The sequence below is a fragment of the Panthera pardus genome, unplaced genomic scaffold (assembly GCF_024362965.1).
Source record: "Panthera pardus isolate Hobbes unplaced genomic scaffold, ASM2436296v1 HiC_scaffold_6, whole genome shotgun sequence".
In the NCBI taxonomy this organism is placed as follows: Eukaryota; Metazoa; Chordata; class Mammalia; order Carnivora; family Felidae; genus Panthera; species Panthera pardus.
The window spans coordinates 93,173,865-93,194,631 of record NW_026526991.1 but is presented as its reverse complement, the minus strand read 5'-3'; the positions used below and the strand labels follow the sequence as shown (position 1 = coordinate 93,194,631).

The 20,767-nt window shown below is 40.0% G+C and overlaps 1 protein-coding gene across 4 annotated transcripts in view; it reads right to left on the bottom strand.

Annotated features, from left to right (window-relative positions):
• GUCY2C (guanylate cyclase 2C) overlaps window positions 1-18,938 on the bottom strand; it is an 82,238-nt gene extending 63,300 nt beyond the window's left edge. The window contains exons 1-3 of one of the 4 annotated variants that reach the window (XM_019452049.2): window positions 18,826-18,936; window positions 7,287-7,493; window positions 5,076-5,240 (exon numbers count right to left, since the gene is read on the bottom strand). In XM_019452049.2, the coding sequence (XP_019307594.2) occupies window positions 5,076-5,235 (160 nt within the window). In that variant the 5' untranslated portion in view covers window positions 5,236-5,240; window positions 7,287-7,493; window positions 18,826-18,936. Of the gene's footprint in view, window positions 1-5,075; window positions 5,451-7,286; window positions 7,494-18,825 lie in introns of those variants that run through there. The other 3 variants (XM_019452048.2, XM_019452050.2, XM_019452047.2) reach the window with 3 other exon arrangements.
• Window positions 18,939-20,767: the final 1,829 nt, after the last annotated feature.

Sequence of the window (20,767 nt, the reverse complement as noted above, 5' to 3'; positions counted from 1 at the left end):
AGGTCAATGTAATAAGACCAAAGAAAATTAATAGAAGAGGTGGGACCAGTGAGGGATTTAATAGCAACTAACACTTGCGAATAGCCATATGCCAGTCGTAATACTGCACATTTTACACCCTTTTTGTTACCTAATTCTTACAGCGGTAGGGAGCATATGGGGTCAATGAAACCAGGAAAATAGTATGAGTGAGGCTGTTGGGGACCCAGAAGAAAAGGAGAGGGCATGTGGGCACCAGGAGAAAATAGGGCTTGAGCCTGTCTTAGAAAGCAGCAAGAGGACTCAGGGAGTAAAGTGCAGTCTCGTACACAGTCACATGATGAAAACAGGGCTTTCAGAAGACGACCACACCTGCAGCTGTTAATGTATACATTAGCTCCTCCTCCTCAACCTCTGTGAGGGCTCTGCTCCCTCTTGCCACCATGAGGAGCACTGAAGATGACTCACTTAAAAATCCTACTGTCCAGGCAGCCCATGCTGGATGGGCACGGCAAAACCCAAGTATAAATCCTGCACAGGACCTAGGAGAAGGGAAATTCACATCCACTGAGTGTGATCTCAGACAAATGACTTCATCTATGGGGCCCTGGTTCCTCATCCATTGGTTGGTAGAACAGAACGGGATGATCTCTGTCACTAGATGCCTAGCATCAGGCTGTGTTTTTCGGCATGCATTATTTCAATCCTTAATCCTCCCCTGAATCCTATGAGGTTAATTGATATTTTGTCTTCCTAGTTTAAAAATCAGAAAATGGAGGTCTGGAGAGGTAGACTAACTTGCTTAGGGGGACACAGCTGGGGTTCTGAACCTAGGACGGTCTGATTCCAGAATCTGATATGCTATAAAATAGCAGTTTGCAAAGTGTAGACCATAGACTCCAGAGATAACCTGCAGGAGGGCCAGGAGGCCAAAGCTATTCTCATAAGCGTATTAAGACCTTCTTTGTTTTTTCCACTCTCCTCTTACGAGCATATAGTAGAGTTTTCCAGAGGCTACATAATATGTATTATTGCAACAGATTAAATGTAGAAGTAGATATGAGAATCCAGCCATTTTTTTTATTAAGGCTGACATTAAAGATGTACAAAAATATAAATCAATACCATTTTCCCCACTATTTTTGTTTTTTTGGTTTGAGAAATACAGGTTTTCTTTAATAAGAAATTTTATTTTATGTTACCAGATAAAGTGTTTCTAATTATTTTAAGTGAATCAATAAACAACTATTTACAACATTTCTCAGCCTTAATTTCCAATATAGTAACTGTCGATACATGTAACCATGTAAACAAAACTCCACAGAGCTCACAATTATTTTTAAGAGCATAAAGAGGTCTTGAAATCAAAAAGTTTGAGAGCCACTTCCGTAGAACATGCTGTACAGTATGCTGCTGCCTCTCAACATTTTATGGCTAAGTGAAAACTGTGTTTGCTTTTGTTTTTTAATTTGGTAGAGGAAGAGGAGGATCTCTTCCTCTTTATCTCCCCAAATCCCAAGTGATTTCTCAAGAAAATACTGAAAAATTTTCAGACAACATAGTGACGTCATATCGAAGCTCAACTTTTAAACTTAACAATTCCCAAACCCAAGTGCTGTTTCTCATCTTTCTCCTGCCTGCACCTCTACCCCAGCATGATATCTCAGGGCTGGGAAGATGGATGGAATGCCAAGGCATACAGAGTAATCTCAGAACCTTTGTCTTCTACCTAGGGCTTTGAGGAAGGAGTTGGACCAAAGGGAATCTGAATATAGGTGCTGGAGCCTAGGAAAGCCTCCCCCTTGGCACATGAGATCATTTGGAGGGTATGAACTGGGTGTGCTTAGCCATGAAACATACATCCTTGAGAAGGTGATGTCCTAAGGTGGAAGGAGTCTCTTTTTGCATGTTGTCTATCAAATCCCAGGTATTCTTCAAAACTCACAGACATTTCCTAAGTACTAGGAAAAAATATTGTTTTCTTACATTTGGACATCACCCACAACATTTGAACTCTTAATTTTCTTCAGTTTAGCCCTTAAGTATATGTCTTAGAATTTCCCCCAAATAATAATGCTCAGTATGTTTAGAACATGAACCTATCTTTCCATCACAACCTGTACTTCTTGAGTTTCTCATGCATGAACATCCATCTAACAAAATGCATCATTAAATACAAAACTCTGGGCATCACTGTTTATTCTTTCATCCCCCTCAAAATTGTCCACTCATTTAATCTATTCAGCCACCTCACCACTCATCCATTCATGACTCTATTATATATGAGTATATGTATTATACATATAATATATATGGTTTTTATTTTAGAGTGAGTGCACACAAGCAAGGGAGAAGGACACAGGGAGAGGGAGAGAGAGAGAGAGAGAGAGAGAGAGAGAGAGAGAGAGAGAGAGAGAGTCTTAAGCAGCCTCCACACTCAGCCAAGAGCCAGATGCAGGGCTCGATCCCACAACCCTGGGATCATGACCTGAACCGAAATCAAGAACTGGACGCTCAACCAACTGAGCCACCCAGGTGCTCCATGAATCTATTTTATAAATGAGATGAGTAGAACTTAGAATAAATAACTCACTTGATAAAGTGTTTATAATTAAACTAGTGATAGGTGGATCAGGAATTCAAATTCAGGTTATATGAGTCCAGAGATCAAAATCTTACCACTATACTACACTCTTTATTTTATATCCTGGTAACTTGTTCAGGTAACAGTGGCAACAGCACAGTAATAACACAACTTTAACATCCTCAACAAAAACGACAACAGGGATGACAATAAAACCACCGCTACTTATTGAATTCCTAATTATGTTTCAGTCTGTGTACTGGGTACTTTATATGAATTTCCTCATTTAATTCATACCATATCCACACGAGGTAACTACTATCTATCGGGATTTTATAGCTAAGGGGATTGAGGCTCAGAAAACTTAAGTAATTTGCTCCAGGTCACTGATGATAAATGGTTGGACACAAAGCTGGAATATGAACAAAGAGCTGTCTGGTTCCAAATCTCTGCTTCTCACCATCGTGTTTCACTGGCTCATTTTAATGAGAAAGTTAGTTCATGGTGGGTAAAGATTATACAGCATCCAGACAGCTGGAACCAGACAGATAGGGGTTGGAATTTCGTATCAAATAGACAGCCTGTATGACTTCAGCAAAGTTATGAAGCTTCCACTGTGAAACCGTGTCAATAATGCCAATCTTACAGAGCTGTGGTGACAAAGGACGCTATATATCTTACCTGGGACATGATGGGTACTCAATAAACAAGGAAGCCAAAGCTCAGAGAGACTAAGGGAAAAAGCTCACCCAGGGTCACAAAAAGAGAAAGGTCTGGGGCCAGGACTCCAATACAGGTCCCCAGAATTCAAATCAAATTTTCTTCCCATGATGCCACAGTCTTGGTAAATAAGGGGATTTTATTAAATCCTTCTAGTTCCATTACAGCTCTAGATCAGATCTAGCTATTTACATCTGAACTGGTCTCGGACAAGATTGAAGAAATGTATACTGCACAGCAAAAAGGTATCACAGATATGTGATACATGATACCTCTTGCTATATTACCAAAGAATTTTACTGTATTTTTCATGGTCATATGAATTTTATTTGTGACAACTTCTTGGAACACACACATCCAGTCTAGGAACAGAAAGGTACAGTATGAAGCTTAAATAACATCCATAGACAGTTGTGCAGCCTTCGGCAGAGGTACCAAACATATATATACCTTGTGTTGGCCACATGGGGAGGAGAGCATGAACCTAATGAACCGGTGCAGCTTGGGCACTAGAAAAGAGCTTATTAGCACAGAGTTTTACATGGAGAAAATCAAGACATACCCTCTTTAGAACCATAAGTAAACATTAAGACGTATGAAATAGTCCTTGACTCAGTAATTATACTTTCGGCAATCTAGTCTCAAAGAATGGAAAAAACTGTATATTTGAAAATGCTTATTGTAGTAATTTTAAATAACCATGAGAAATTAAAAACAATGGGAAATCAAACAGTAGGGAATAACTGGATGATTTGGGAGGATATCTACTCCAAAGAATATTACATATCCACTCACATCACATATAGATTATGCAGTTATAGGAAAGTCATTTGCAGAATAATGTGAAGTAAAATCGGGATAGAAAATTGTTTCTTTTTTTTTTTTTAATAATTTTTTTAGTTTTGGTTTATCTTTTTTTTTTAAAGTTTATTTATTTAATTAGAGAGCATGAGTGGGGGAGGGGCCAAGAGAGAGAGGGAGAGACAGAATCTCAAGCAGACTCCCAGCATGGAGCCTGATGTGGGCATGAACTGTGAGACCATGATCTGAGCTGAAACCAGGAGTTGGAAGCTTAACCACCTGAGCCATCCAAGCACCCCTAGAAAATTGTTTGTATGCCATAGTGATCCTAATCGTGTTCTTAAAAACAAGAACCTGAGAGCATATGAAAGACACTGGAGATATCCAGGCGGCTGAAAATGATCAGGGGTGATTTTTTCTCTTTATTCTACATATTTTATCTAATGTTATAAAGTTTATTTTAATAATTAATAGATACAATGAAGAACTGTAACACTGAATTTGGTTGCAAATTTACTGGACTATGTCTTATGTAATAGCCAGCCGAGATGTCAAGAGTGAACAGATGGATTAAAAATCCCAGAAATAGATGCAGCATCTGTCTGAATTTAACTCTCTTAATTCATGTTCTTGACCGGTAACCCTGTGAACTCTCAGGTCCAGATCAAATATTGCCTCTGAAGAGTTACAGAAAGGAACATGATGCCTCCCTGAAACGGAGCCATCAATCCAGTTGCGTGTGGGGCATTTCACTGCTGGGAACATCTGGCATTCTCTGGACTGGGGTCATTCCAAGAGCAGGGTGAATTATGACAGAGCATAACGCAGTAGGACTTAAATCCTTCTCTCTGAGGACCTACTGCCTTGCAATAGAAAGGGGTTGTCTGACAAGCCCGTAGAGGAGAGTGGGTGATTAGGCAAAGAATGCAAGCGACCCTTTGACCCCAGAGGGGTAACAGGGAGGAGGTGGATCCTGTGACCATATTCTTACCGGCATTGAGCAGACGCTGTCTCACTATTTGCACTCCCTCATTCACCGCTTCTTTCAAGGTATCCAAGGTCTCTGGGAAGGCCGAGTTGTTCATCATCAGGACGCTGATCTCATAGCTGCCATTGTTGCAGTTCTGACTGATCTGGGAGGTCCAGAACATCAGCCCTGGATGGAGGAGCAGTGACCACAAAACTAAGCCCAGCAGTGTCATCTTCATGACTTTGCTTACCTCAGAACCATACTCCTTGTGCTTGCTTGTTTTACTCTGCACTTTGAGGGAGGCAGGAACTCTGGCTAGACAGCCTCTAGCTGGGTCCCTCAGTCCACTCTTCCCCACGCTCCTTTCTGATCATGCCCCACTGGTCACGTGGCCCATGGAACACAGCCTGCCTGCCAGCAATTAGCAGCTACATTATGGTAGGAGATAAACCAAAGTTCACTTTGTGTGTTTGCTCACAGAAAGGCCAGAGTTATAAACAGGGAGATTACCTGGGCCTCACCCAATAAAAATACATCAATTTGTGACACATCACTGGGAAGAGAAAAAAGGGGAAGAGGGAAGTATAGTATATACATAAAAAGATTTGTAAAATGAAAAATAAAGGTCAAAGGGCTTAAGGATATAGTGGACTATGTGGTGTTTAGGTTATACCTGCACACTGGAACTGAATCCTCAATTAGAAGAACTGTTTCAATCACCCAGTCAGCAACTATTTGTTGAGATTTGACGGGGTGTTAGGCATTAGCAAAGCACTAGGTATACAGCTATAAGTGGTGTGAATATATTAGTGTCCTCATGGAACATGCATTCTGGCGACGAAGACACACATTAAATAAATAATTGTGATGTCTGACTCTTGATTTCAGCTCAGGTCATGATCCCAGGGTCATGGGATTGAGCCTCACATGGGGCTTTGCATTGAGTGTGGAGCCCACTTAGGATTCTCTCTCTCCCTCTGCCCCTCTGCCAGGCTCATGGGCTCTGTCTCTAAAATAAAAAAAATTGAAAAATAAAAAAAAATTATGAATAAACTCAACCATGGAAAAAAGTACAGAGTGCTGTGTGGCACATGGCAGATTAATATAACCTATTCTAGAAAGTTGAGGAAGCTTCCCTGAGAAAGTGTCTTTGAGCTACCCAGAAGGATGAACTGAAGTTAGCTGAATGGAAAGAGAAGAGAAGGAGTGTGGGAGGCAGGGGAACAGCTTTTGTAAAGGCCCAGGGGTGGGAAGTGACATGAATGTTTGTGGAACTGAGAGAGACACAGCATGGTTGGAGTGGAGAGAGCTAGGTGTCTAGTGGCAATAAAGGTTGACAATGGAGTAGACAGGGGTAGGCCATGGGGTTTCCTATATGCCATCAGGATTTGGAACTTCACACTAATGGTCAAGAAAGGAACATGATCAGATGAATTTTGTAAAGACTACTTAAGCTGCCATGGAACGAATGACTTAGAGAGAGTGGGGACACGTAGCAAATTAGGAGGGTATTTCTGTGGTCCGAATGAGAGGTAAAGGAGACCCAGATGAGGGCAGTGGCAGTGGATATGTGGGTTCAAGAGGTATCTAAGAGGTAAAATAGATGAGACTTGACATTTTATTGGATTTGGGGCATTAGAGAGTGGGAGAAGTCAAGGGTGACCCCTGAGATGCTCAGTTGGGTAGATGGGAAAGCTGTTTACTAAACTCTAGAATTCTGGAAGAGCAGCAGGGTTAATGAAGAAGATCATGACTTCTGTTTTTGGACATGTTGATTTTAGGAGCCTGTGTAGGTGTGGGAATAGCCAGGATTTGGGGGGAAGAGGACCTGGATCTAAATGGAGATTTGGAAATAGAGATATAGTATGACTAACCAAATAATGTCATTATTTACATCATTGGCTTGATGACCACTTCAGGCAAAATTTCTGTTTTAAACTTAAAGTGAGTGACATCAACAAGATGGAGGGCTAGGGGCCCCAGCTTTCATCCTTCCTGGAAAACAACAAATTAACAACTGCCCACTGATGAAAATAGCTCTGGGAGAGCTTTGGAGTACAATGAAGATGCAGTGACCCAGTGGAGCACAAAAACCAAGATGGCCCCACAGGAAAACACAAGCATTTTATGTGTGTCATTCCATCCCTCGGTCTGGCACTGCGCCACACCAACAGGGATCCCCATTGGCCATGACCTCCCACTGTGGGGCAAGGAGGGCAAGAGGACCCTTACCACTGCAGTTTTTGCCACTGAGGATCTCTATAGTCTTTGCCAACACTGACTCCAGCTGACAGAGTTGCCTCGGGTAGTGCTGATGTGCTTTATTTGAGAAGGAGACGCTGGTGCACCTTCTTGGACTGGAGACACTGCACCACCCTGCTCCAGTGCCTCAGTGCCTGGAGCCCAGACCAAGAGGGATCTTGTTGGCCAGGACTTCCCCTGTGGGGTAGAAGGAGAGCAGGAGGAGGCTAGCAGCCCCTGCCATCAAGGACTGCGGCAGATCCTGCCGCTGCCACATACACCTGCAGTTTTGGTGCCAAGGGTGCTTACAGTCTTCACCAACACTGACCTCAGCTGACAGAATTACCTGCTTTAAAAAATTTTTTTAAATGTTTACTTATTTTTGAGAGAGAGAGACAGAGCATGGGAGGGGAGGGACAGAAAAAGAGGGAGACGCATAGTCTGAAGCAGGTTCCAGGCTCTGAGCTGTCAGCACAGAGTCCTACGCGGGTGACAAACCCACAAATCGCAAGATCATGACCTGAGCCGAAGTTAGACGCTTAACCAACTGAGCCGCCCAGGCGCCCCCAGAATTACCTGTTTTTAATGAGTACATGATATAAAAAGAAGCACTCTGACTATAAGGACACAAAATGTAGGGAGAGGAGAATAAAAGTATAAAGTTTTTTATCCAAATAAAATTAAAATAAATCAAGAAAGAGAGGGAAAAATAAAAGCAAATCACTACCAAAAAAAGCATCAACTAGCAAAGAAGAAAAAAAGAGAGGAAGAGAGGTACAGAACAGGAGCAAAACAACAGAAAACAAAAAACAAAATGGCAATAGCAAATCCTCTCATATCAGTAATTACTTTAAGTGTAAATGCACTAAACTCACCAATCAAAAGCATAGAGTGGCTGGCTAAACAGATAAAAAAACAAAACAAAACCCAAAACACCTATTAACACACTATGTACAAGAGATTTGCTTTAGATTTAAAGACACAGGCTGAACGTGAAGAAATGGGAAAAGATATCCCATGCAAATGGTAACCAAGAGAAAGAAGGGGGCTATGCTTACATCAAACAAAATATACACAGAAGGACATCATATAACATACAAGGATCAATTCAACAGGAAAATATAACAATTATAAATATATATGCACCAACATGAGAGCACTTACATATATAAAGCAAATACCAATACATCTGAAGGAAGAAATTGACAACAACTGCCAAATTGACAACAATACAGAAACAGTTGGGGACTTCAACACTCCACTTACAATAATGGATAAAATGTCCAGACAAAAAAAATCAATTTAAAAAGCAGCTGATTTGAGCAATACTACAGAACAAGTGGATTTAGCAAACATATACAGAACTTTGCATCAAATAGCAGAAAAATCCATATGCTTCTAAAGTGCACAAGGTTCATTTTCCAGGATATATCACATGTTACATCACAAAATAAGTCTTAACAATTTTAAGAAGATTAAAACTATTCCAAGAATTTTTTCTGACCACAGCAGAATAAAACTAGACATCAATAACAGCAAAATAAATGCATACATACATGCATTCATAAATAAATAAATAAATAAATAACAGAAAATTAATGAATATGTGGAAATGAAACAACACATTTTTAAATAACTCTTGGGTAAAAGTGGAAATGATAAAAGAACTTAAAAAGTATTTTGAAACAAACAAACAAAAATGAAACCTATACCAAAACTTTAGGGATGGGGCAGAAGCGTTGTTAAAGGGGAAATTTGTAGCAATGAATATCTACATTAAAAAAGATCTCAAATCAACAGTCTCATTCTATACATCAAGAAACTAGAAGAGAAGAACAAACTAAACCAAATTTTGCAATCAGAACAAAGTATTAAAGATTAGAGGAGAAATAAGTCAAATAGGAAGTTAAAAAAATCAATAAAACTAATAATTGTTTTTTTTAAAAAAAATTTTTTTTTAACGTTTATTTATTTTTGAGACAGAGAGACAGAGCATGAACGGAGGAGGGTCAGAGAGAGGGAGACACAGAATCTGAAACAGGCTCCAGGCTCTGAGCTGTGAGCACAGAGCCCGACGCGGGGCTCGAACTCACGGACCGCGAGATCATGACCTGAGCCGAAGTCGGCCGCTTAACCGACTGAGCCACCCAGGCGCCCCAATAATTGGTTTTTTGAAAAGATAAAATTGACAAACCCTCTTAGCTAAGGAAACAAGAGAAAAGACCCATATAAATAAAATAAGAAGTGAAAGAGTGGGCATTACAAAGGATATCTCAGAAATAACAAAGATCATAAGGGACAATTATACACAATTATACATGAACAAATTGGGTAACCTAGAAGAATTGCATACATTTATAGAAACATACAACTTTCCAAAACTGAATGAAGAAAAAAATTAAAAGCCTGAAAGAAATAACAAATAAAGAGATTGAATCAGCAATTGAAAACCCCAACAAAGAAGCCCAGGACCAGGTATCTTCATGGGTAAATTACACCAAGTATTCAAAGAATTAATACCAATCCTTTTTAAACTCCTTCAAAAAACAGAAAATGAGGGAACACTTCCAAACTCATTTTATGAGTTTAGCATCATCCTAATATCAAAACCAGATAAAGAGATCAAAAAAGAAAATTATTGGCCAATATTCCTGATGAACATAGGTGAAAAATCCTCAATAAAATAAGCAAACTGAGTTCAATATCATAAAAGGATCATACCCCATGATCAAATGGAATTTATCTCTGAGATGCAAGGATAGTTCAATATATTCAAATCAATGTGATATACCACATTACCAAATGAAAGGAAAAAAAATATGATCATCTCAATAGATGTAGGAAAAGCATTTGACAAAGTACACCGATTCATGACTAAAATTCTCAATAAAACAGGGAAAGGGAAGCCTACCTCAACACAATAAAGGCCATCTATGAAAATCCCACAGCTAACATATTCAATAGGGAAAACCTGAAAGCTTTCCCTTGAAGATACAAGGCAAGAATGCCCACTCTTGCCACTTTTTTTCAGAATAGCAATGGAAGTCCTACAAAGAGCCATTAGGCAAGAAAAGGAAAGAAAAGGCATCTGTAAAAGGAAAAACTCCCTTGTATTTCTCCTTTACTTGCACAGTACTCCCATACTTCACTTCATCTGATACCAGATCTGTGAGTTTTCCATACATCAAGCAATTCTCTAATATCAGATAGGTGCCCTATAATTTAATTCAATTCTGGCACTGTCTATCTGGAGAGAGCATCAGATTCCACAGGTTAAAAGCTCAACCCCACAAGACTGCTGCCCCAACTTCATATACCAGTCATAAGTCCCATGTTGTCACCTGTAATCCTGGCCAACTAGCTATAAATTGGGGTTCTCATAACCCTTTCCTTCGGTTTGATAATTCGCTAGAATGACTCACAGTACCCAGGGAAACACTTACATTTACTGATTTATTATATAATAAAGAATATGACAAAGGATACAGATGAACAGCCAGATGAAGGGATACATAGGAGAGGTCTGAAAGTGTCCTCAGTGCAAGAGCTTCTGTCCCCATGGAGTTGGGTTGCACCACCTAATTCACATGTAGATGTGTTTACCAACACAGACACTCTCCTAACCCTATACTTTGGGGATTTTTATGGAGGTTTCATCGCAAGTTCATTAACTCAATTTCCAGTCCCTCTCCCCTTCCCAGAGGATGGGGATTGGGAAAAAAATTCCAAGCTTCTAATCATGGTTTTGCTTGGTCTGTTTGGTATCAGCCCCCATCCTGAAGCTGTTCAGGAGCCCACAAAGAATTGTTTCATTAGAACAAAAGCCACTCTTATCACCCAGGAAATTCAAAGTATTTTGGAGCTCTGTGTCAGGAACCAGGGGATAAAGATCAATATATATACACTATTAATGCACAACATCCAAATCAGAAAGGAGGAAGTAAAATGATCTTTGTTTGTAGATGACCTGATCATATTTCTAGAAAACCCTAAAGACTAAAAAAAATAAACAAACAAACCAAACATCAGAACCAAGAAATTAACTCAGTAAAGTTGCAGAACACAAAATCAACATACAAAAATAAGTTGCATTTTTATACACAAATAAGAAACTATCTGAAAAGAAAATTAAGAAACAACCCCATTCATAATAGCAACTAAAATAATGAAATACTTAGGAGTAAACATAAACAAAGAGGTGAACAATTTGTACACTGAAATTATAAAACATTGATGAAGGAAATTACAGAGACACACATAAATGGAAAGACATCCCATGTTCATGAATTGAAAGAATTAATATTGTTAAAATGTCCATACTACCCAAATTATCTACAGATTCAATGTAATCCCTATCAAAATCTCAATGGCATTCTTTAAAGAAATAGAAAAGCAATCCTAAAATTCATATGAAACAACATAAGAGTAAATAGCTAAAGCAATCTTGAGAAAGAACAGAGTTGGAGACATCATACTTCCTGAATTAAAAATATATTACAAAGCTATAGTCATCAAAACAGTGTAGTACTGGCATAAAACTATCTTTATAGACCAACGGAACCCAATAGACAACCGAGAAATAAATTCATGCAACTGCCATCAATTGATCATTGACGAGGGTGCCAAGAACATACAATGGGGAAAGGATGTGTCTTCAGTAAGTGGTGTTGGGAAACTGGATTCCTACCCATAAAGAATGAAATTGGAACCTTACCTCACATCATCTCCAAAAATAAACTCAAAGTGGATTAAAGACTTAAATGTAAGACCTGAATTGTAAACCTAGTAGAAGAAAACATAGGGGAAAAAAATCTTTGAATTGGTCTAGATAATGATTGTTTGGATGTGACACCAGAAGCACAGGCAACAAAAGCAAAAATACATAAGTGGGATTGTATCAAACTAAAATGCTTTTGCATAGGTAAGGAAACAAGAGAGGGAAGAGGCAACTTATAGAATGGGAGAAAATGCTTGCAAACCATATTGTGTGATAAGAGGTTGCTATCCAAAATACATAAAGAACTCCTAAAACTCAATAGCAATAAATATATAATAATAAAATAAAATTAAAAGCCAGATTAGAAAGAGATCAGGCTGCCATTCATCCACAGAAGGCTGCCTTTGAGTAAACTGAAACAAGATGCTCTCAGTGGACTCTGCAAAGCAGAGGGGGCCAAAGGCTTGGTCCTCAATCTCCCCCAGAAGTGCTAGCCCAATGAAGGGAATTTACTGTATTCATTATTCAGCCCTGACTCCGTATCTCCTTGTCTACAGTTGGCAGTTTTTCTCTATGACAGGATAAATGGATTAAAAATATTAAATCACATCTAAAAAGTGTAGGCAAACAATCTGAATATAGAGTGCTTTAAAAAAGGCATAAAAATGGCAACCAGGGGCACCTGGGTGGCTCAGTCGGTTAAGTGTCTGACTTTGACTCAGGTCATGATCTCACGGTTTGAGGGTTTGAGCCCCACCTTGGGCTTTGCACTGACAGTGTAGAACCTGATGGGAATTCACTCTCTCCCTCTCTCTCTGCCCCTCCCCCACTCATGCTTTCTCTCTCTCAAAATAAATAAATTTGTTTAAAAAAATGGCTAACAGTTATAAGGTTCCCAACATTACTAATCAGGGAGATGAAAATCAAAATCACATTGAGATTCCACTTCACATCTTTATAAATGGCTACCACCAAAAAGTCAAAAGGTAACAAGTGTTGGGAAGAATGTGGAGAAAAAGGGAATGCTTGTAAACTGTTGATGGGAATGGAAATTGGTACAGTCATGAGAATTGGTATAGAGCTTCCTCAAAAAATTAAAAGTAGAAATACTTGATGATCCAGCAATCCCAGCTCTGGGTATATATCCAAAGGAAATGAAATCAGCATCTCAAAGGGATAGTTGCACTACCATGTTCTTTGCAGCATTAGTCATAATAGCTAAGATATGGAAATGACCTAAATGTCCATCGATGCATGAATGGATAAAGAAAATGTGATAACACACACACACACACACATGTGAGTATATATATATGTGTATATATATATATATGTATACACATATATACACACACACATATATATATACATATATATACACACATATATGTATGTATACACACATATACATATATTATTACATTATACATTTATATATAAATAAATGTATAAATGTGTATGTATATATACACACACAATGGAATATTATTCAGACATAGGAAAGAAGGAAATCCTGCCATTTGCAATAGTACAGATGAACTTAGAGGATGTCATGCTGAGTGAAATAAGCCAGACACGGAAAGACAAATACATGAACTCACTTATATGTGTAATCTAAAATAGTCAAACTCATAGAAGCAGAGAGTAGGATGGTGTTTTCCAGGGACCAAGGGAAGGGGGAAATGAGGAGCTCTTGGTTGGGAAACACAAAGTCCCAGTTATCCAACATGAACAAGTCTTGAAGATCTCATGTACAGCAATGTAACTACAGTTAACAATATAGTATTGTATACTTGAAGTGTGCTAAGAAGATAAATCTTTTAAGTGTTCTCACCATACACACACACACACACACACGCCCACACACAAAGAAAGAAAATGATTATTACGTGTGGTGATGGATATGTTAACTAGCTTGATTGTGGTGATGACTTGACAATGATATATCAAAACACCACGTTGTAAACTTTAAATACATATACTTCTTATTTGTTAACTATACCTCAATAAAGCTGGGGAAAAAAACTTCAAGTTTTGAAAAGTAAGTGTTAACTAGCACTTCTGTAACTTTTCACCAGAAGTAACACTATTTACAGTTTAAAAGTCACCAAATATAATATGTGAATTGCTGACAAATTCAAAGTAGTGGTGAGCTTCCCCCCTCCAAAATTTTTTTTTTATAAAATCTGAAGTGTAGGTAACTTTAGGTAAATGGAGTGGTCCTCTAGTCGAGCTGATGATACCTTAGCACTGGGAGTTAATCCCTATTGCACAGGCTTATAGGGAGCATGGACTTCCTCCAGACATGGCTTGAGAGAGATCCTGTGAGTGATTATGAGAAGAATGTCTTCAGACCTCCTTGGACAGGACAGGGATTGCCTGGGGTAACACTCTGGTTCCCTTGAGTTAGCCTAGCTAGTTCCACTGTTCATCCCGGGTAAAATAAGAAATGCATTTTGGGTACTCAACGAACCAAACCTCAATAGAAGGGATTAGAAAAAACTGAATGGTTCAGTAGTCATGATTTTCATCATTTTATAGGAGACTGGAACCCAAAGGTTAGGCTGGTTCTAGAAATCTACTCAGTTATTGAAAACAACCAATAGTTATGCTTCCCTTACCAGAGGCAGAGGGAAGAAATAAGAGTGGTAACCAGAAGAGGGTAGGGTTATGGGAGGATCTATTCATGGAACAATAAATGAGGGAGAACAACCAGGACTTCAGCACTTGACAGTGGCTGACAAAGAGGGATGAAGGGTACCATGGCTGGATGGTGTCTGCCTCAAAGAAACAGGGGTCGTTTTTTTTTTTAAAGTTAAATTATGAAGTAGTGCATGTAAAGGCATATCTGTAATGAATATATACAAATTAAAAGAATGATAAAATTGGGGCACCTGGATGGCTCAGTTGGTTGAGCGTCTGACTGCTAGTTTGGGCTCAGGCCGTGATCTCATAGTTCATGAGATCAAGCCCTGCATTGGGCTACACGCTCACAGTGTGGAGCCTGCTTGGAATTCTCTCTCTCCCTTTCTCTCTGCCCCTCCCCCACTTGCTCTGTCTATCTAAATAAATAAATAAACTTAAAAAAATAAGAAAAAGAATAATAAAATGAATATTTGTTTTAATCTACGTTATAGCGTAAAATACAAGATATTACTAAGGACTTTGCACCTGTGTGTACCCCATCCCTAAGATATCACCCCACCTAATCCCAGGATAGCCAGGAGATGGTAGCGAAGAGCCCATGAAGACATCGAAGATATTGAGGCATTTGTTGATCATGGCATATCAGTATGGGGATTGAAAAAAATGCTGGAGAAGATAAAACACCAAAGGCTCATGTTGGTGGGATGGCTGATGTGGAACAGGACAAGTTCAATCTTGGTGTCTCCTGGAGGGGTGATACTCTGACTTCACAGAAGTCAGCTTTGATTATTTTGTGGGGTGGGGTAGGTGGTGGTGCGTGACTCAAAGAGGTCAGGAGTGGGTATTCCCTGGAGGCCTAGTGGATGTCAGGAAGAATGGAACACGGGGCTGCAGAGAGGCACATGGCCACCACAAGGGTGATTAACCCTTGCTACAGGTAACGATTTTATATGTTGCACATTTGGTAGCCAAGCTTGGACTCAACAGTGGTTTTCTAACTGTTAATTTGTTGCGACTGCTACTTCCTGCGGTAGCAGAAAGCGTAGACTTTCTGCTTTCATTTAATTTGGTCTGGAAATGGTAAACGTGAAATTAAGCCAGGCCAGGGGTGTGGATGAGGTAGATAACTGCCTGGTGCTTTTAATTCAGATATGAAGCCAGAAGGTACATGCAGTTCTGGGAATCCTCTGATTATGGCATGTAACCAGGAAAGGACTTCCAAATGTGAAGACCCAAGATAATTGCCCTTCCCGGATCCTAAAACTAATAATAGCATGTAGATCATAACTAAAGGGAGGCAGGTTTGCTGGGAGAGTTTCAAGGGTCAAAAGCAAATAATAAAACACCTGAGATGGCCGATTTAAAGACACACTCCTCAACAAAACCTCTCAGAGGAGGAAGGCAAATTAGTCCACATGTGAAGGGGTGAGTGAACAAGCTGCTTGCATGGGCCGGCCACTCTTTCATTTCTAGCAATACTTTGGGTCTCCTTGCACACTTCCTAATAAGCTCCCCTTCTCCCTTTCGAGCCTGGAGGAGCCCTGCATCTCTGTGCCCCACAGCAGCCTGAGGCTTTCTCTGCCTTGTTTTCTCTCTCATGGAGATGGAAAAATGAGTTTTTCAAAAAGAATTTTACCAACTAAGGGAACTAAAACGTGAATTTTTTTTGTCTTTTTTTTACTAAGCACAAAGTTAGAAATTCTGACCTGGATTTATTGAGGAAAAATGGCTACAGTGAAGTCTTTCTTTTAACTGATGACTAAATGGACTCCTCAGATAAACTGAAACTAAAAAAAATTGCTGTGGCAAGACTGCTATAAAACACTGAGGAATAACATAAAAAATATAAAAATAGTCTTCCCTTAGACACTTTGTCAATTGTCTTCAGACGGCAAACACCAAAAATAGTAGAAAATACTCTAGGGGTTTGGTTTACTTAAGAAAGCTGATTCAGAGCTCCATGCAGGGGACTCTGCTCAAAGAAAATTCCTTGGCCTAACATTACCCAAGTGGTGAATAAATGAAAATGAATATGCTTTGACATAAAATTAAAAATTTAAGGTGTAAGTATATAATTTTTAATGATTCCTGCCTTCTCCAATTTTTTTTTCCTGCACAGCAAATACTTCCTGGTCCTATTCACAAGGGATAACAGAATGCAGGAGGATTCCAGTAACTAAAAGGCTAGGAGGTTTTGTTGAGTACTCGGATAGTTTTGGATATACAAACCTTCTGAGTTAAGCATAGAGAAATATAAATTGCTTTGCATAATATAATGAGGGAAATTTGAAGTTCCCAGGGCCAATCCAGGAGGTGGAGAGTGAGGAGGAACCATGGAAAGAAAAGAGGGAAAGAGGAACCAGAAGATGGCAAGAGGCTGGAAGCAATATAGAAAGAAATGGCTAGTGAGAAAGCCTAGTGCGATGGGGCTGAAGACTTTTCAGAACAAAGATGTACAGGGGAGCCTGGGTGGCTCAAGTCAGTTAAGCTGAGGTCATGATCTCACGGTTGGTGAGTTTGAGCCCTGCTTTGGGCTCTCCACTGACAGCGCGGAGCCTGCTTTGGATCCTCTGTCTTCCTCTCTCTTTGCCCCTCCCCCACTCATTCTCTCTCCCTCTGTCTCTCTCTCTCTTTCTCTCTCTCTCCCTCTCTCAAATAAACACTTAAAAAGAATAACAAAGGTGTATAAAATAGAGGTTGCTTGTATTTTCTTTGAGGAAAGGATGCCTTATTCTATCCATACAACCAATATTCACTGAGGGTTCTCTCAGCTGTTTTCAGCACTGGAGCTATTGCATGACTGAACAAATGTCTGCTTTTGTGATAACTGTATTCTACTAGAATACAACCGATGCAACTGGTTAAACTCTTCCCGAACCTTCAGTCAAGTCTGTGCCATAGACAGCTTGCCCAGTTTGTGGGAATTACGGAAAGGTGCTTGGCTCTGCGGCCAGAGTGATGGGGTAAGAACAGAAACAGGATGGTTAGATGATCTGCAGGTGCAGGAGTCTGAAGTCAAAGATGATCACAGCTCAAGACTTCAGGATTTCATGAAATATTCGGGAGGAATTTTGGACTTTCGACAAGTATGAGATTCAAAATAATCTCATCTAGATCACATGGTAGGGTGACCCTACTGATAACCTGAATCACTATTGTAGACTAGGGCTGCATATCCAAATCTAGCACCCGTGCCTGGGATGCTTCAGGCTGACCAGTTTGTCTCTCCTTCCATGGAGTCTTCCCCCTTCCCCATTCTAAGAGAAACTCTGTTTAATCCTTGAGTAATGTCTTCCTCTTCTGCCTCCCCAAGCCCATTTTGTACCGTATTCCTCTGTGCTCAGGAAGGACTGGAATAGGTTGTTATATTCCTGCCAGGGGTAGTTAGAAATCTGTTAAATTTCCTCATGACGCCTGGATTTGCATCTCTGTCCTGGGGGCTGTGTTTGTATACTAAGGGAGGTAAGTGTTGGAGACAGCAGTAGTGTATCTCAGCTATAATAAAGTCCTCTGTGTCTGCAAACAGCTTGATTTGTCTTCTCTTACCTCAAACACAACCAAAGAAAAAAAGGCACGGTCCATTATCTAGGCTTCCAAAGAGGGGTTAATGGGGCTGATGTTTTAATCCTGAAAAAGGAACTGTATTTTTCTATAGAGAAGTCAAATATTACTCGTTTTTTCTCCCCTTGGGTGGCTGAGGGATTACTTCCTCATTGTTATATAGGTTAAAATAATAGCTTGGGGAAGAAGGAAAGAAGAGAGTGCTCAAATCCCTGAAGTGTAAACTCCTAATGAACAGAGACTGCCAGTTTCATTTATTGGTGCCTCCTTAGCAGGTAGTTGGAAAGGCAGGAAAAGCATTGCAAGAACAGAATGGTATATCTGAGGTAAAGAAGAGCTTCTCTGAGTTCCAGGAAGTAGCTTGATATTGTTAAACAAAAAAACCACAAAACTTGCAGCTGGATTTTGAATCTTGTTTTGGTTATGTGCTATGCATCTGAACTTGGGCAGATTACCCACATTTGCTGATCTTTGTTTTTCTCATTCCTAAAATAAATTTAATTTCTCTTCTAGCAAATAAGCCCAAGCTGCGACCCTTGTTGGAGTTTGGACGTGGATAGATAGGCCAGATGATTGATGGGGTTTGCCCAAACAATATCCACTTACCTGGTGTTGAAGAGCCATGTTGAAGGGAATTCCTTCCCAGGGACACTGCCAAGCTTTGAAATGTAGAGCTTAGTTGCCATATTACTCAAATCCGTTTCTGGTCTGGCCCAGAATGCATGTTTTATTTCAGGGGAGAAAAAGGCCTGGAATGAAAAAGTGAAACAGTGTGGCAAAGCGCTTAGTAGAATATTAAGTCACAGATATCATTGCCTAGTGGCCCTCGAATAGACTCCATCACCGAAAGGGGAGGGATGCTATTCCCCACTTGGTCGAAGATTGGCACTCTGCTCTGGCACCTTAAGGATCCTGCATGGTTGTGTCAGGGCCTGCTGGAGCTGTGGAAGCACCCAGAGAGGGACTTCTGTGTACTAGCAAATTGCACCTGCTAGAGGGCAGAACCCTCACGCACCGTGGGCCTGTAGCAGCACCCAGCACAAGCAGGCTTATTGGACAATATGCAAGACATGACCAGCAACTTTTAGAAACACTCACAGGAGCAATAATAAGTAAAAATTCAGCTACTGTTGCTGTGAACTTTGCAGATTCCAGTGTGGAGACGTGTGGGTTAATTAAAATGGTATTAGGAAGTTCTTGTCACACGCTCAGTACTCAATAGCTGTTATTGTTGTTCCTCTATGCCTTCTCCAAGTGGCAGAATTGATTGCTCCTACCTTTATGCTGCTTTTGTGCGCAGTAGGTATTTCTCCTCTAACTTCAGTTAAAACCGTATTTAACTGGGCTGCCTACGGGGCTCAGTCAATTGAGCGTCTCTTGATTTCTGCTCGGGTCATGATCCCAGGATTGTGGGATTGAGCCCGATGTCAGGCTCTGCAGTGAGCATAGAGTCTGTTAAGATTTTCTCTGTCTCCCTCTCTCTCTCCCCACTCCATCTCCCTCTCTGTCTCCCTCTCTCCCCCTCTGTCCCTCTCCCCTGCTCATGCACCTTCTCTCTCTCTAAAAATAAAAAAAAAAAATTTTTTTTAATTGTACTTAAATGCAATTAACTGAAAATGTTAAGCATATGCCAACTTTACTATATTAGAAAAGAATGGCAGTGGGAAGAAATTCCAGTTGTATCCAAGACACTACGGTAGAGCTGAACATGATTTAGAAATTATCCCTAAAACAAATTTATGGAAATCTACCGGAGGAACAAAAGTTTAAACTACATCTATTTAGATATACTTCCTTATTGTCTGCAGTATATTTAAAGTGGACCCAAAGGATATGTGTGAAAGAACGAAACAGAAGTTATGAAATGTAGAGTGGTAGATATTTCTTTTCATGTTATATATGAGGAAAAATTAATTTGCCAAATGTTTAAGATTTGGCAAAATTATTTGAAGGATGACCAAGTGTCTGAGGAAATAGGATTGGATTTAAAGTGATAACAGAAGATCAAGGGGGAAAAGTGTCTTCTTAATCCTTCAAGAATGTAAAAATTAGTTGCCCAGTGACACAACATATCAAATTTGTTAAATGGAACCATGTTGCACACATATCATTTTTCTTTTTTTTGTTGTTAATGTTTATTTATTTTTGAGAGCGAGAGAGAGGCAGAACGTGAGCAGGGGAGGGGCAAAGAGAGGGAGACACAGAATCTGAAGCAGGCTCCAGGCTCCAAGCTGTCAGCACAGAGCCCAACGCGGGGCTTGAACCCACAGACCGTGAGATCATGACCTGAGCCGAAGTCAGACGCTTAACCGACTGAGCCACCCAGACACCCCACATATCATTTTTCTTTTAAAACTGGAAAGAAGTGGGGCACCTGGGTGGCTCAGTCAGTTGAGTGTCCGACTCTTGATTTCGGCTCAGGTCATGATCGCAGGGTCGTGGAATCAAGCCCCATGTTGGGACCCATGCTGAGCTTGGATCCTACTTATGATTCTCTCTTCTCTCTCGGCCCCTCTCCCCTGCTTAAGTGAACTCTCTCTAAAAACCA